The sequence below is a fragment of the Lupinus angustifolius genome, chromosome LG15 (genome assembly GCF_001865875.1).
Source record: "Lupinus angustifolius cultivar Tanjil chromosome LG15, LupAngTanjil_v1.0, whole genome shotgun sequence".
Classification (NCBI taxonomy): domain Eukaryota; kingdom Viridiplantae; phylum Streptophyta; class Magnoliopsida; order Fabales; family Fabaceae; genus Lupinus; species Lupinus angustifolius.
Window position 1 is genome coordinate 2138740 of NC_032023.1, and position 14864 is coordinate 2153603.

Here is a 14864-nt window from a genome sequence, read left to right on the forward strand (position 1 = left end):
GTAGTAGATATACACATGTGAAAAGGTTGTTTCCAGGATTTGAACCCATAATTTTCACGTCACAAGGTACACTTGTGCTGAGACTCGCACTCTAGAGTGAGACCTTTTGGTAAAGGAGATAAATCAAACCACGGGAATAATACGTTTTAACAATATTTTTTCTTCTAATCAGAACATTACTTTTATTATTTACTAATCAGAACACTATTTGTAGTCTTGAATCAATTAGTTATGTATGAAGGATCAAGCAACTGAGATAGATCAAATAGTGACTGGAATTGATGATCAACAATTGACAATGGTTTCAACTCAGTAAACCATAAATGAAAAATAAGTTAAATACATAAAAAGAGAATTCCATCCTACTCCATATAAATTTCCTTACTCCCGCTTGATATGCATGTTTTGAGAATTCAATACTACTCATTCAGCTAGAGAGTGAGGTTCAACTTAACGGTAAGGTTGCTGATTAGTAACCAAGAAATGAAGAAACATGAGTACCACAAATACCCAATTGAGTGAAGAAACATAATAAGGTTTAATCACCACAAAATTGTACTCATAAGGTAACCTTTTGCAGAATGTCATATGTTACACCATCCTCTTGCTATCTTGAACATTCAGTTTTTCCTGGTATAACTTCAATAGTTCAGATCTTTCCTCCTTAAAACTCTCAACATATTTCTCAATAAACAGCTTGTCAGAAATAACAAATGGTGAAAATAAGCTAGCATTCTTTTTTCTCAAACCTTTCGCGAGAAGATATTGGACAACGAAAGCCCTTGGAATGATCCTTTTCTCCAAACTATATCCAAACATCCCCGGTCCATCGACAAGGGCCAGAGAGTTCCAACCAAGCTGACTCACCCAAAGTCTCATCACCTCATTGATCTTATCCTTGGATGATAACATACATTTCGGCTCCTTCCTAAATGCTTCCAGAACGTTCTCTTCAGACCACCCCCAGCTCTTAAAGACTTCAACTTTGGCATCCCACCGCGATTTCGACATAGCCCTTCTGGCTAGCAATGCTATAACAAAGGTAACTTTTGATGGATCATCAAACCCCATTGCCTTTACTTCATTTACTGCCTCCTTCAAGTGATTAAAATCCGACAAGAGTATCGAAGGCCTCGATTGAAGCAAGCAGCAAATATGTGACTCAGCCACTCCAACATCATCAAGCAAAAAATTGACATTTTTTTCCATAAGAAATCTACCAAGTAAACCAGGACAAACAACAATACACTTAATTGTTTTCTTATCACATTTCAAAAACCTTTTCACAAATTCATACCTAGGGATTATGCTGTTCTCAAGGCTTGAATACAAGAACCTGGGGTCCCTATTCACCAATAGAACAATGTCAGAACTCGAAGCACCATTGGAGTATAAAAATTCAAACTTTGACAAAACCCTTTTGTGGGGATCAGAAGTGAGCACATTTGGTGCTTTTCTGATAATACTAAAGAGCTGAGATTTGTTGAAACCATGGTTTCTGAAGAAAGTGATAACAGAATCAGGCTTTTGTGCTGTTTCAAAATGGACTTGCTTGGAAGCAATGAGAGCAGATTCAGGAGAAAACCCACAATTGTTTATGAGGTAGGAAACCGTGAATGAGTTTTGATTTGAAGTGATTTTGCTGTAATTATGAGAATTTGTTGAAAGAATGTTTGGGAAATTAGGGTTTAAGTTTGGGATTAGTATTCTGGTTAAACCCTTTAGATGGAGTATAGTTTTGAGGCGTTGGGGATTCAACATGACTTTCAGATTTGAACCAGATTGAAGGAGAGAGTGACAAATCACTTAAATCCACAATCAGATTTTGTTTCTCATAAATTCACTTTTCTATGGGAGCTTTTATCAACAAGCTGGTTTTTTTTTTCTTCTGTTTGGAACACTCAACAAAGTAGGTTTTGGATTATTTATTTTTTAATAAATGCTTTTGTTTTGAAAATAAACATTTTTTATATTTTAAAATTGTTCGGTTTGGTTTTTTGGAAAAATTGGTTGTAGGAAAAATATATTTAAGAATCTAAAAATAATAGCCTGGCCCAAAATCTCTTTTAAAAAAAGAGGATGGACACTATTTATTTTTGTTGGCAAAATTGTTATTATAATTTTTACTGTTTTTCTCCTCAATAGATAATGAAGATTAAATAATATAACTTGTTATTGTAAATTGTTATTATTTTTTTTTGACAAAATTGTTATTATAATTTTTACCAAAGGAAGGTAGTTTTTCTCGTCAATAGATATGATATATATAAAATTTCTCCAATTTTCTACCTCTAATAATTGTTTTAGAGTTGTTGGATATTTATTGTGAGTTATTCTCGAGTTTAGAAAGAGAAAATATAGAAATAAGAGAACGAAGTAAGGTTGACAATGAACCGAACCAACTCGGTATTCGTTTGAAACTCGATTCATTATTTAGTTCGATAAACTTGGTTTATGAATCAAATGAATTGAACTTGAACTGAAAATTGAGTTCATTAAATAGACGAGTCGAACTTAAGTTGGATATAGTTCCACTCGTTAGGTTCATGAATGAATATATATATATAACTAATTTTTATGTTTGATTATTTTTTATATTTATTATTATTATATATAAATAAGATTATATTTACATACATAAAATATTTTGCAGTATTATGATCCTTTTCTCCAAACTATATCCAAACATCCCCGGTCCATCGACAAGGGCCAGAGAGTTCCAACCAAGCTGACTCACCCAAAGTCTCATCACCTCATTGATCTTATCCTTGGATGATAACATACATTTCGGCTCCTTCCTAAATGCTTCCAGAACGTTCTCTTCAGACCACCCCCAGCTCTTAAAGACTTCAACTTTGGCATCCCACCGCGATTTCGACATAGCCCTTCTGGCTAGCAATGCTATAACAAAGGTAACTTTTGATGGATCATCAAACCCCATTGCCTTTACTTCATTTACTGCCTCCTTCAAGTGATTAAAATCCGACAAGAGTATCGAAGGCCTCGATTGAAGCAAGCAGCAAATATGTGACTCAGCCACTCCAACATCATCAAGCAAAAAATTGACATTTTTTTCCATAAGAAATCTACCAAGTAAACCAGGACAAACAACAATACACTTAATTGTTTTCTTATCACATTTCAAAAACCTTTTCACAAATTCATACCTAGGGATTATGCTGTTCTCAAGGCTTGAATACAAGAACCTGGGGTCCCTATTCACCAATAGAACAATGTCAGAACTCGAAGCACCATTGGAGTATAAAAATTCAAACTTTGACAAAACCCTTTTGTGGGGATCAGAAGTGAGCACATTTGGTGCTTTTCTGATAATACTAAAGAGCTGAGATTTGTTGAAACCATGGTTTCTGAAGAAAGTGATAACAGAATCAGGCTTTTGTGCTGTTTCAAAATGGACTTGCTTGGAAGCAATGAGAGCAGATTCAGGAGAAAACCCACAATTGTTTATGAGGTAGGAAACCGTGAATGAGTTTTGATTTGAAGTGATTTTGCTGTAATTATGAGAATTTGTTGAAAGAATGTTTGGGAAATTAGGGTTTAAGTTTGGGATTAGTATTCTGGTTAAACCCTTTAGATGGAGTATAGTTTTGAGGCGTTGGGGATTCAACATGACTTTCAGATTTGAACCAGATTGAAGGAGAGAGTGACAAATCACTTAAATCCACAATCAGATTTTGTTTCTCATAAATTCACTTTTCTATGGGAGCTTTTATCAACAAGCTGGTTTTTTTTTTCTTCTGTTTGGAACACTCAACAAAGTAGGTTTTGGATTATTTATTTTTTAATAAATGCTTTTGTTTTGAAAATAAACATTTTTTATATTTTAAAATTGTTCGGTTTGGTTTTTTGGAAAAATTGGTTGTAGGAAAAATATATTTAAGAATCTAAAAATAATAGCCTGGCCCAAAATCTCTTTTAAAAAAAGAGGATGGACACTATTTATTTTTGTTGGCAAAATTGTTATTATAATTTTTACTGTTTTTCTCCTCAATAGATAATGAAGATTAAATAATATAACTTGTTATTGTAAATTGTTATTATTTTTTTTTGACAAAATTGTTATTATAATTTTTACCAAAGGAAGGTAGTTTTTCTCGTCAATAGATATGATATATATAAAATTTCTCCAATTTTCTACCTCTAATAATTGTTTTAGAGTTGTTGGATATTTATTGTGAGTTATTCTCGAGTTTAGAAAGAGAAAATATAGAAATAAGAGAACGAAGTAAGGTTGACAATGAACCGAACCAACTCGGTATTCGTTTGAAACTCGATTCATTATTTAGTTCGATAAACTTGGTTTATGAATCAAATGAATTGAACTTGAACTGAAAATTGAGTTCATTAAATAGACGAGTCGAACTTAAGTTGGATATAGTTCCACTCGTTAGGTTCATGAATGAATATATATATATAACTAATTTTTATGTTTGATTATTTTTTATATTTATTATTATTATATATAAATAAGATTATATTTACATACATAAAATATTTTGCAGTATTATTCAAAATTTAATTAATTATTTGAGTTGTCCAAATGAACCATTTGAACTAAACTGAACAGTTAGCAAACTTTAATCAAGTCGAACTCGAGCTAAAAAAACAACTTGTATCAAACTTAAATCGAGTTGAGTCAATCCTTATCGAGCTGAACCGAGCTAAACTCTAGTTCTACTCGGTTCAACTTATTTTTAGCCCTAGTTGAAAGAGTAATGATGTATTAATGTAAAAAAATGAAAATAATGTGGGGAAGTTTTTAGTAATTAATGAGAGAGGTTACAAAAGGATAAACTTAGAATATAAAAATTATATCATGGTATTACTACTTAATATTTATTTTGACTTTATTAATAGCATAAAATATAAATATAGATTTTCAAATTTATACTCAATAAAGAGATAAATTCTAGATGATGCCCATATAATTATGAGTGTAATATTTATGTATTGTCAAGTGTAAAGATTTATATACAATCACTAAATCATATATTATTTATTTGTATTATTTTTTAGAGCTAGTGATGAATAAATATGAATGATATATAAGACAATAGTAATGTATAAAACTGTTACATTTGTGCATATAATTTTCTTAACTATAGCCAAATATGAATCAATTAAATAACATAAATGTATGCAATAATCTATTTACTTATGCATGGCATATAGAAAATATGGTTTTTCTATTACTTTCTTTGTGATTAAATCTATAAGAAAGTCTACTTTATATTAAAATTGGATAATTGATTTCCAATTTTTTCATATAGACATTTCTTACTTTAATGAATGCGGTACATATTTTGTGAATGATATTTTTTATTGATATAATTTGAAGTATTTTTTAAAGTAACTTATTGGCTTGTATTATTTTCATTACAAAATATGAATATAGTGTATATAAGTTACATTCTATATTTGAATGTAGTGAAAAATACAATTTTTACCTTCATTCAAAAACAAATTTAGAACTTCACATATTTTGGTATAGTTGACACCTTATAAATATATCTTTCGAGCAAGTTCTCAATAGTTTAGGTCATTCAAAACTCGATAAGTTCAGGGATAATATCATTTTTTCAACTTTACTTAATTCAAATTTAGAATTTTAGGTTTATTGGGTAAGCATAAATTTAACCCAAATCCTTTCAGTTAGGATGTTTTGATGGGTGGTGGCATTTGTAGGTTAATAGACTGAAAAAATTGAAGAAAAATCTTTATTACATGATGAAAGATAAAAGTTTTATTTATATTCATGGTTGCAATATTATTTTCTATTAATTTTTTTAATAATAAATATTATAATAATTACACTAACCCCCTATGAGTTTTAGTGAAATTACACAAACCACCCAAACATTTTTAAAACATATACAAACCACTTTTAAGTATATATATACATTACATTACTTATCCCTGTAAGAGATATAAGTGTAATCTCTTAAACACAAATAGTAACGAGTGTAATTAAATCAAATAAAATATGATATATTGTGAAAACAAATCTAAATAATATAAACTTAATGTATATATTCATTATTTTTATTCGTTATAAACTAAAACCTAGGGATGTGAGTGTAATTGATTCTAAATATTATCCAAGGAAAGGGTATCTTCGTAATTTGGAAACAGAGCCCAACCATTTTCCTCATCCCCTTGAATCTCATCACAAAAACCCTAATCACAAAGATTGTTGAATTAGACATCTTTTTACGTTTCAATTTCAATTTGAACCTTCCAAGGTAGCACGATTCAAGTTTCAAGATCACAAACATGACTGCGAACAAGAAAACTCATCACAAAGATAAACCAGTTCGACGCAAGTACGTTCTTTCGAATTTCCTTTCCTATTTAAACACTTTTCCCATTTTATATTTTTATTATTTGTTTTGACGACAATTGATTCATTTAATCACTGCTTCGCCGCTATAATATTTGCGCAATATATGCATTTTATGTTGTAATTGCATGCTAAAGAGCTGAGAAAGGATAAAAATCACGATTATGATAAACCTAACTTTGATTTATTTAAAAAAATGTTTTTTTGCTTTATTTGTTTAAGTTTGGGAATCCCAATTTTTCTATCGATGGCTTTATCATGAAAGTATTTTATTTATTTTAATTTTGAAAATTAGAGTAGACTAGAGTTTCTAGCTAAATCTAATAAAGTAGGTTCAGGAGTTGGGTTGAGTTCTGGATAATGTTTACAAGCTATGTTGTAATTAGATGTTCTGATACTAGAAGTTAATTGTACAGGGAAGAGAAACCGGAAGAACCAGAAGAACCGAAATACAGAGATCGAGCTAAAGAGCGTAGAGAGGATCAAAATCCTGATTATGAACAAACTGAACTTGGATTTCATGCAGTTGCTCCTCCTGGTAATGTAGATCTAAGGTAAGGTTTTCATTACCTTGTATTATATCATTCATCTTTCTGTTTTGGGTTTCCGTTTCCCAATTAATGCCGAAAAAGAGCATTGAGTAGATATATTATAAGTTATGATGGGATGGAAGATAACATATGAGATATTTTATGTTTGTGTCACTTCATAAATAGATCAGAAAATGACATGAAGGTCAAAGCTGAGACATTTTGGTTGCATCCACTAATAGGAGTGGAACAAGAGACAAAACATAATCACTCTATTGTTATTTTGTTCTCTCTTTTTTAAATATTTTCCGCTTTCAGTCTGCCTTGTCTGTACGCACCAAATGACCTTTGTTTTCTTACTGCTGTTGCTTGGTCCTTTTTTTCTCTAACAACTTGATAATGTTTGTTTTGTAGGTCATCTGATGCACAGAAATTGTCTATTGAGAAGAGCAAGTACCTAGGAGGTTTGTATTGTACCATTGTTTTGTTCAAGATTTACCGATTTCCATTTTGTTTGTAAACAAACAGATTATATAAAGCTTGTTTTCTTCCTGCTTCATTAATTATTGAGGTAGCTTATTGTTTGCTTGAGCTTAAAGTATGCTATTTACTAAATGAAATTTACTCTTAGGACAGTTTGCTACCCAGGATTCAGATTTTAGGTATATTGGAAACATTGTGTTCTATTCTTCCGTAATGAAGTTAGTTTTTTTTATAAATAAAAAAGCATAAGATGCATCGAAATTGAAGATTGTCTATGTTTTCCTGTAGAGAGAAATGCTTTCTGGCATAAGGTAATTTTAAGCAAGTATGGTCTTCTCACCCAAATTCATGTGAGTCTTAGGAAATTTATTTCTCAGGGATTTTAGTCTTGTATAAATTTGGTCTATTTAGAATTAGTAGATGGCTCCTAAATTATATTCTGGGGGGATAGTTGAATGGGAAATATCCCCTTTTCAGTTATCTACTGTTTCCATTAGCTACTGTAACTGTAATGGAAAGGAATGCCACATTTTCAAGGAGGTTTCCTCTCTGAATTTGTTACGGGATAGAATAGAATTCATTGTTTCTCTCTGGTGGTTAGTACATGGTCTCTTCAAGGGTATCCATATTTCAGACTTGCAAATGAACTGGAAAGCTCTTGTACACTGACTAGCTTTTAGGAGTTTCCTTTCTTTGTATATCTTCGTTGAGCATTTCTTATCCTCCAATCTTTTATTACTCTATCTTTCTTTTTCTAGTAAAATTTCTCCTCTCTTTAAAGAAAAGATTCTTTATGTTATAATTGCACCTTCATCCCAAACACAGGCAATCCTAAACTTCCATACATTTTATGCTCTAATATCTTTGGAATAAGTTTACAAGGTGCTTAGAATTTAAATTTCCTGTGCCAAATGTCTTCATAGTCCTTTTCTTTTCTGGTGTATGCTATTTTGTTTTTGATTATATGACTTGGTTGCATATTGTCCGTGTTTATTACTGCAAGCCTTACTGTACAATCAATATATATGTGATGATATTTGCTTTAGCTAAAAATTAAGCCTCAATTGAAATGGTTATGCTGATAACTTAACATTTTGGTCTTATTGATACTGGTCAGGTGATGTGGAGCATACACATTTGGTCAAAGGTTTGGATTATGCTTTACTGAACAAAGTAAGAAGTGAGATTGTGAAGAAGCCAGAAGCGGGGGATGATGTTGATGGCAAGTCCAGGTAACTTAAGTCAAAATTGTCAACGACAGTAATGGTAGTTAACTAGTTATGTAGTTATAGTGCTATGGATTGAAGCCTTTTATGAATTCTTTAATTTGTCTTTCATGATTTTTGTTTTTAATATGTGCTTGTGATTTTCCGACAGAGCATCTAAGGAAGACCAGCAAGTGTCAATTCGCACAGCAACTGCGAAGGTTCTTTTGGAGATTTGCATAGAACTAGACTTTTTTTTAATTTAAGCTTTGACATTGAAGCTGCCAATTTAACAATATTGTAACCCGCTAGTATTGATGCTTTTCATCCTTGTTTCAGTCAGTTTATCAGTGGATTGTCAAGCCTCATACCATTATTAAGACAAATGAGATGTTCCTCCCTGGGCGAATGACATTTATTTATAATATGGTGAGAATTGCTGTTTTCGTTAATAAGGTTCTGGTGTTTATAGGAATATCATGGCTGTTTTATTTTTATTTATTTTTTATAATTTTTACTTTGCAGTTAGCTTGTTTTAAAAACTCATTTTATTTGTGCTTTTATTTACTTATGCTCACACTATTACAGAATCACTGTGTTGAACAACATGCATGTGTCTATACCTGTGTTTTAAGAAACAAGCATTTGGCAGTCCTCGATCTACAGATTCCCTGAAACACAATATCCATCAAGTTATGTGAGATCATTAAAATGATCATAAAACTTCTAAATCACATGACTTATGTTTTAATCTGGACTGATCTTGCAAATCTAATGGTCAGGATATGTGTGGGTCTCTATATCTGTGTGAAGCCACCTTCTTTTATCTTGTTCAAGAATGTTGACAACACAATCTCTCTCTGTCTGCCTATGTTTTGCTAGTACTGTAGGTTATTCGATGTAGAATCATCATCATGAACATTAGTCAATGCAATTGATTTTGAATATTCATAAAGTATGTAATACCTGAACATTATAATACTTGAAGTAATGAAGGGAACAGTCAACAGAGTTCTTCGGTTCACCTTGTAGAATTATATACTAATAATAGGGTGGTTATTTTGGCAATTCCATCTTTACAATTCATGTCTATGGGTCTATGGACTGGTTGATCCAACCCTTTTATATGGTTTTTTGAAACAAGTTTCTGACATAAATTCACATTTTTAATCTGTTAGGAGGGTGGATATCATCATGATATTCCTACAACCTTGCACCGTAGTAAAGCTGATTGTCCTGTGCCAGAGGTTTATGATCTTGCTGATTCCCTTTTGTCATCTTTTCATTTTATATTGGACAGCATTGCCTAAAATAGTTTGCTCTTATTTTGCACAGGAAATGGTTACTGTTAATGTTGATGGATCTGTACTTGACCGAATTGCCAAAATTATGTCATATCTTCGTCTTGGTTCATCTGGAAAGATTCTAAAGAAGAAAAAGAAGGAAAAAGACGCTAAAGGTAATACTGCACTTAGCTGGTCGTTTGGGAGTTTTGGTTATCTTCTAGGTGCATGTTTACATCAGTTCATGCAATTTTCTTTTGAACCATTCTGTTGTAAGTTAGATGTGTCTCTGCATTTTAGTGCTTTTAAATTATTTATCTAAAATAATAGGATGGCTCTACTCACAAGTATTATAAATTTTAAAATAAAAAAATCATTGAAACTCTTCGTAAGTTTTTGATGAATTTATATAAGAAGCTCCTCTCATTTATCACATACGTCAATGATGTGGTGTTATTTCATCTCTTGTTCTCAATGTCAAATAACCAGGAAAATAATAAATGATAAGATTCATTATACCCTTCTTATATTACATAATTTTTTAATTTTATTGGGGAATTAACAGTTCATGCCTTCACGGGTTCGTGACACGCTTCTTTTTATACACAGGGAAGATTTTGGCATTTAGTGATGGATATGACAAAGAGGATAAGCCATCTAAGGCTGAAGGTGGAGGGTTAAAGAATCAAACTGAAAGAGAACCCATCCTACCACCTCCACCTCCACTCCCCTCGAAGAAAAATCATCCTAATTTGAGAGAGAATCAAGGCCCAGCTGTTGCTAGAGCAGAAGATGATGACATTTTTCTAGGTGAAGGTGTTGACTATGATATTCCAGGTAAAGATTTAAGCCAAAGTCCTCTCTCTGAGGACATGGAAGAGTCTCCTAGGAACAAGGAAAAACCTTCATATTTCACTGAACAAACTTATGGTCCTATCCCGCCCTCTATGCTGCCTCAAGAATGGCATGAAACGGTAAGTTGGTGCTGAATATGGTTAATTTTCAATTTTGGGTCTGCTACTGGAATATGATTCTTCACTAAAATGTAAAATTTCAGATGAACTTGAGAACTACCCTAATAAATTATTCTATTTGTGTTTCTCTCTCAAGTTTTATAGTAATTAAATTATCTTTGATGGTTTGTTGAACTTCTATCTTTGATTTCACTGTGTTGTCTTAGAATGGATACGATGTAATGCAAACACAAGCCTTGGCTGCTGGCTACCAAGGAGAGTGGCAGGAATACCAGTATGCTGAACAACTGGCTTACCCTGATCAATATCTTCAGCCAGATATGCAGGCTTATGATTTGCAAGCGGGTATAAATATGCCACAAGATCCACGCTTTATGACTCAAGAAGAGAAGGATCGCGGTTTAGGATCGGTGTTTAAGCGAGATGACCAGAGACTTCAACAGCTGAGGGAGAAAGATGCTCGTGAAAAAGATCCCAACTTTATCTCTGAGAGTTACTCCGAATGTTATCCAGGGTATCAAGAATATAACCGTGAGGTAGTGGACAGTGATGATGAAGCTGACTTGTCCAAAATGGATATGGGTGGAAGGGTAAGTAACATTTGGTTGACTTTCGACGAAACTGATTGCATTTCTTTTTATTTAGTTTCAAGTGGTATTCTATATATCTCATCATTATTTCAGTTAACGTATATAAATACGAGGAAAAACCACATGGAGAAGTCTAATGATGTCTATTTAGGTTTGATTTAATTATACGTTACAATCTTGTTTCAAGAACTACATCCATCTCCCTTAAAATCCAGTTATCATCACACTTACCTCTTTGAAGTGTTGGTAATTGTAATTACACTGTCTTCCCCTAAAGGGAGATCAGTTGAACTTTTGAAACAAGACGAGTGTAATTAAGCTAAATCAAAGAGGAATTCGTGTAATTTCTTTAAAACTATAATGACTACCATATTAAATAGCTTTATTGATAATGTTATTTCAACAGGCGAAGGGTCGTCTTCATAGATGGGACTTTGAAACTGAAGAGGAATGGGCCACTTACAACGAGCAGAAGGAAGCAATGCCAAAGGCGGCATTCCAGTTTGGTGTGAAGATGCAAGATGGCCGAAAGACTCGGAAGCAAAACAAGGACCAGAAACTAAACAATGATTTGCACAAGATCAATAAGATACTTGCCAGAAAGAAGATGGACAAGGATACTGATGATGATACTGGACACCATTATGATGACGAAACACCTGGAAAGAAGCTCCGAATATGAGTCTCGGTCATCGGTCATCGCATAGTAGTATCTATAGAACTAGATGAGAATTCCATTTATATCTGAAGAGGATGTATGAAAATGGTCTGTTTTTTAACTTAGAAATCCCATTCAGGTTCTTTTTGCATGTCCATAGAATGAAAGATAAATAACATTGTGATCAGCAGACTGTGTAAGAGGATGTTAAATCTGATCATAAACCAATGTTTACTCTGAAGGGTGAGAATGGAACCTGAAGACTAGTTTTCAAGACCTATATATGCTTCAACATTTGAGAAGGAGGTAAAATTTGTAGGTCCACTTCTATCCCTTTAGATTTTGCATCCCCTCTAAAAGTGAGAGTTTGTGGATAGGAATAAAATTATAACATTTTTAGTGATAAATCAATCTTCTCCCCTCTCCAGTAAAATATCTTCACTTCCCTGTTGAACCAAACAGAACATAAGAGTATATTTATCCCTTAATTATTTAGATGTAAACTCATAAATAGGGGATAGCATGATTACATATAAACTCATAAATATTTATCCCTTGGCTGAAAATACATTGCTACATATGAGCATAGCTGGGTCTATTGTGTTGCTATGCATTGTAGTAATGATGTAAATAAAATGATAGCAGTTGTTAAGCATTTTTTGTCATACAATAATAATTAATATGGTTTATATTAGTTTAAATTTGATTATTTATTGCTATAATGTGATTTTCGTTTACTTGGTTTGGAGTATTTTTATAGCATGCTAGTTTAGTATAGACTTGGTAATGTTGAGTCTTGCTTGTGTCATATGAAGTTGTTAGCATAAGATGGGAGGGAATGTAAGAGGGAAAACAAGGAACAATGAACAAATATGAAGACATTTATTTTTTAAAGAATGTAATATTTATGCACCGATAGTGTAAAGATTTATACATAGTTAATATATCGTTCATTATTCATTTATATTATTTTTATTTCAGAGGTCAATAATGATTGAAAATAAATGATAGATGATATAATGACAATGCGACAAAAACTTGCATTGTTAGTGTGTACATTTTTTCCGATTATCTAAAATACTAACTTGGGGAGATATAGACAATGATAGTTGAAGTTAGTGGATATGTCAAATTTTATACAGAATTATTGCATTATCTATCATTTATTTTGATTACTTTTTTTGAATATTCAATAATAATCAAATATAAATGATGTACAATACAATGACTTTATATAAAATATATAAACTCTTATTGTATACATTTTGTTTTCTCAAACTATAATGTATAAAAGAATTTTCTACTTTGCTAGCTCATACAAGAATCTTCTTCACTTATACTTTATAGAAAGGGATGCTCTAGTTTAATAAGTAAGGGTTTGAGTACAATTATGATGTTGTTGGGGATAATCAATTATAGCACAAGAAATGGAAAATTAAGTTAAGCCTCAATTTAGAGGCAACAACTTCTTAAGAGAAATAAATAGAGAAAGTTAAAAGGTGTGCATATTGATTATGATATTATTGATATTGATATGAATGATTCATAATTAATTGACAAAAGCCACAAGATAATAAGGCCTTTCAAGGGAGTGTTGACATAAAGAGGTAAAAAATTGTTAAATAGACAAATTAAATGGAGTTTTGGACAAATGGGCATAAACAATAAGTACAAGGGCAAAAAAGCATGACAAGAAAAATATAACACATCAACTAGTTAAATACTTGATATGTATTCTGTAGAAAAATGCACGAGTTTATACATAATTAATATATCATACATCATTTATTTATATTACTTTTATTTAAGAAGTGTAATTTTATGTATTATCAATATAAAAGTTTATATACAATCAGTGTATTATATATCATATATTTGTATTACTTTAAATTTAATTTAAGAGTTAATATATAAAAAAATTGTTACACTGCATATATATTTTTTCTCATCAAAATAATAATAATGTCAACTATGAATTACCTCATATAATTGATGGTTGACTTTAACTTTGTGCCCAAAAAAACATAAAAAATAAAGGCAGGTGAATAATCAATCAAAACCATTGGGTCATAATGGAGCGTTTTTCTTTTGGTATATATTGGAAATAAAAGAAAAACCTTGAATAAGGGAGAGATCCATTTATTATCCATATATAAATATAACTTTTTTTAGAAATATTGAATTGAATTTACAGTAAATATTTATTTTGTTTCCTTGAATTTTTATGTCTATCAGTTTCATTCCTAAAAATTGAAAACATAATATCCCAAAAATATTAAATTTAAATTAAATTAGTTTTCTTTAACATGTTTTCTGACATATGATACTAATTATTTTGACTGAAATTCATGATTATTACATATTAATTTGGAATTTTACTTCTTTTGAGGATCAAATTATTACACGTAAAAAATTTGAATGATTAAAGTTAGTATTAATTTATAATATTAAAGAAATGAACAAATAATATTTAAAATAAAACCCAATTCTAATATTACGAAATAATACCCAAAATAAATGTGACGAGTACAACAAATAAGTGAATTGAATAAAATAATAAGAGAGGAAAAGTTAGATTGTCTTATTTGTCCCATAAATTTTAAAGAGTCTCAAGATGAATATAAAATATAAAAGCATTCAGATAACAATTGATTAATTTAATACATTTGAGGATTATAACTGCCCCCAAAAGAAAGGAAATAACGTGTAGATTAGAAAAATCCAAGTTCTAAAGATTATACATCCGGCTTTTATTATTAACAAAAAATTTATTTACTTAT

The 14864-nt window shown here is 31.2% G+C and overlaps 2 protein-coding genes across 3 annotated transcripts; one reads left to right on the forward strand and one right to left on the reverse strand.

Annotated features, from left to right (window-relative positions):
* LOC109327259 lies at positions 258 to 3774 on the reverse strand. Of its 2 annotated transcripts, XM_019560324.1 has the most exons (2): positions 2664 to 3774; positions 258 to 793 (listed from the first exon to the last, which is right to left on the reverse strand). In XM_019560324.1, the coding sequence occupies exons 1-2, from the start codon at positions 3629 to 3631 to the stop codon at positions 592 to 594; spliced, it is 1170 nt and encodes a 389-aa protein (XP_019415869.1). In that variant the 5' UTR covers positions 3632 to 3774; the 3' UTR covers positions 258 to 591. The 2 variants fall into 2 exon arrangements, with proteins under 2 accessions (XP_019415869.1, XP_019415868.1); XM_019560323.1 differs by lacking the exon at positions 2664 to 3774 and having other exon boundaries at positions 258 to 1907.
* Positions 6172 to 12364, forward strand: LOC109328435 (suppressor of mec-8 and unc-52 protein homolog 2). The gene is made up of 11 exons (XM_019561900.1): positions 6172 to 6344; positions 6778 to 6915; positions 7306 to 7355; positions 8492 to 8606; positions 8752 to 8800; positions 8919 to 9008; positions 9758 to 9826; positions 9915 to 10038; positions 10472 to 10836; positions 11043 to 11426; positions 11833 to 12364. Exons 1-11 carry the CDS (start codon positions 6295 to 6297, stop codon positions 12106 to 12108), a joined length of 1710 nt encoding a protein of 569 aa, XP_019417445.1. The 5' UTR covers positions 6172 to 6294; the 3' UTR covers positions 12109 to 12364.

Excerpts from the sequence above, each read along its gene's own strand:
- LOC109327259 (XM_019560324.1), bottom strand. The coding sequence starts at position 3,631 with ATGTTGAATCCCCAACGCCTCAAAACTATACTCCATCTAAAGGGTTTA. Across the intron at positions 794-2,663 it reads GGATATAGTTTGGAGAAAAG|GATCATTCCAAGGGCTTTCG; the intron begins GATCATAATACT and ends TTTGGAGAAAAG.
- LOC109328435 (XM_019561900.1), top strand. The coding sequence starts at position 6,295 with ATGACTGCGAACAAGAAAACTCATCACAAAGATAAACCAGTTCGACGC. Across the intron at positions 8,801-8,918 it reads TTCGCACAGCAACTGCGAAG|TCAGTTTATCAGTGGATTGT; the intron begins GTTCTTTTGGAG and ends TCCTTGTTTCAG. Across the intron at positions 10,039-10,471 it reads GAAGGAAAAAGACGCTAAAG|GGAAGATTTTGGCATTTAGT; the intron begins GTAATACTGCAC and ends TTTTATACACAG.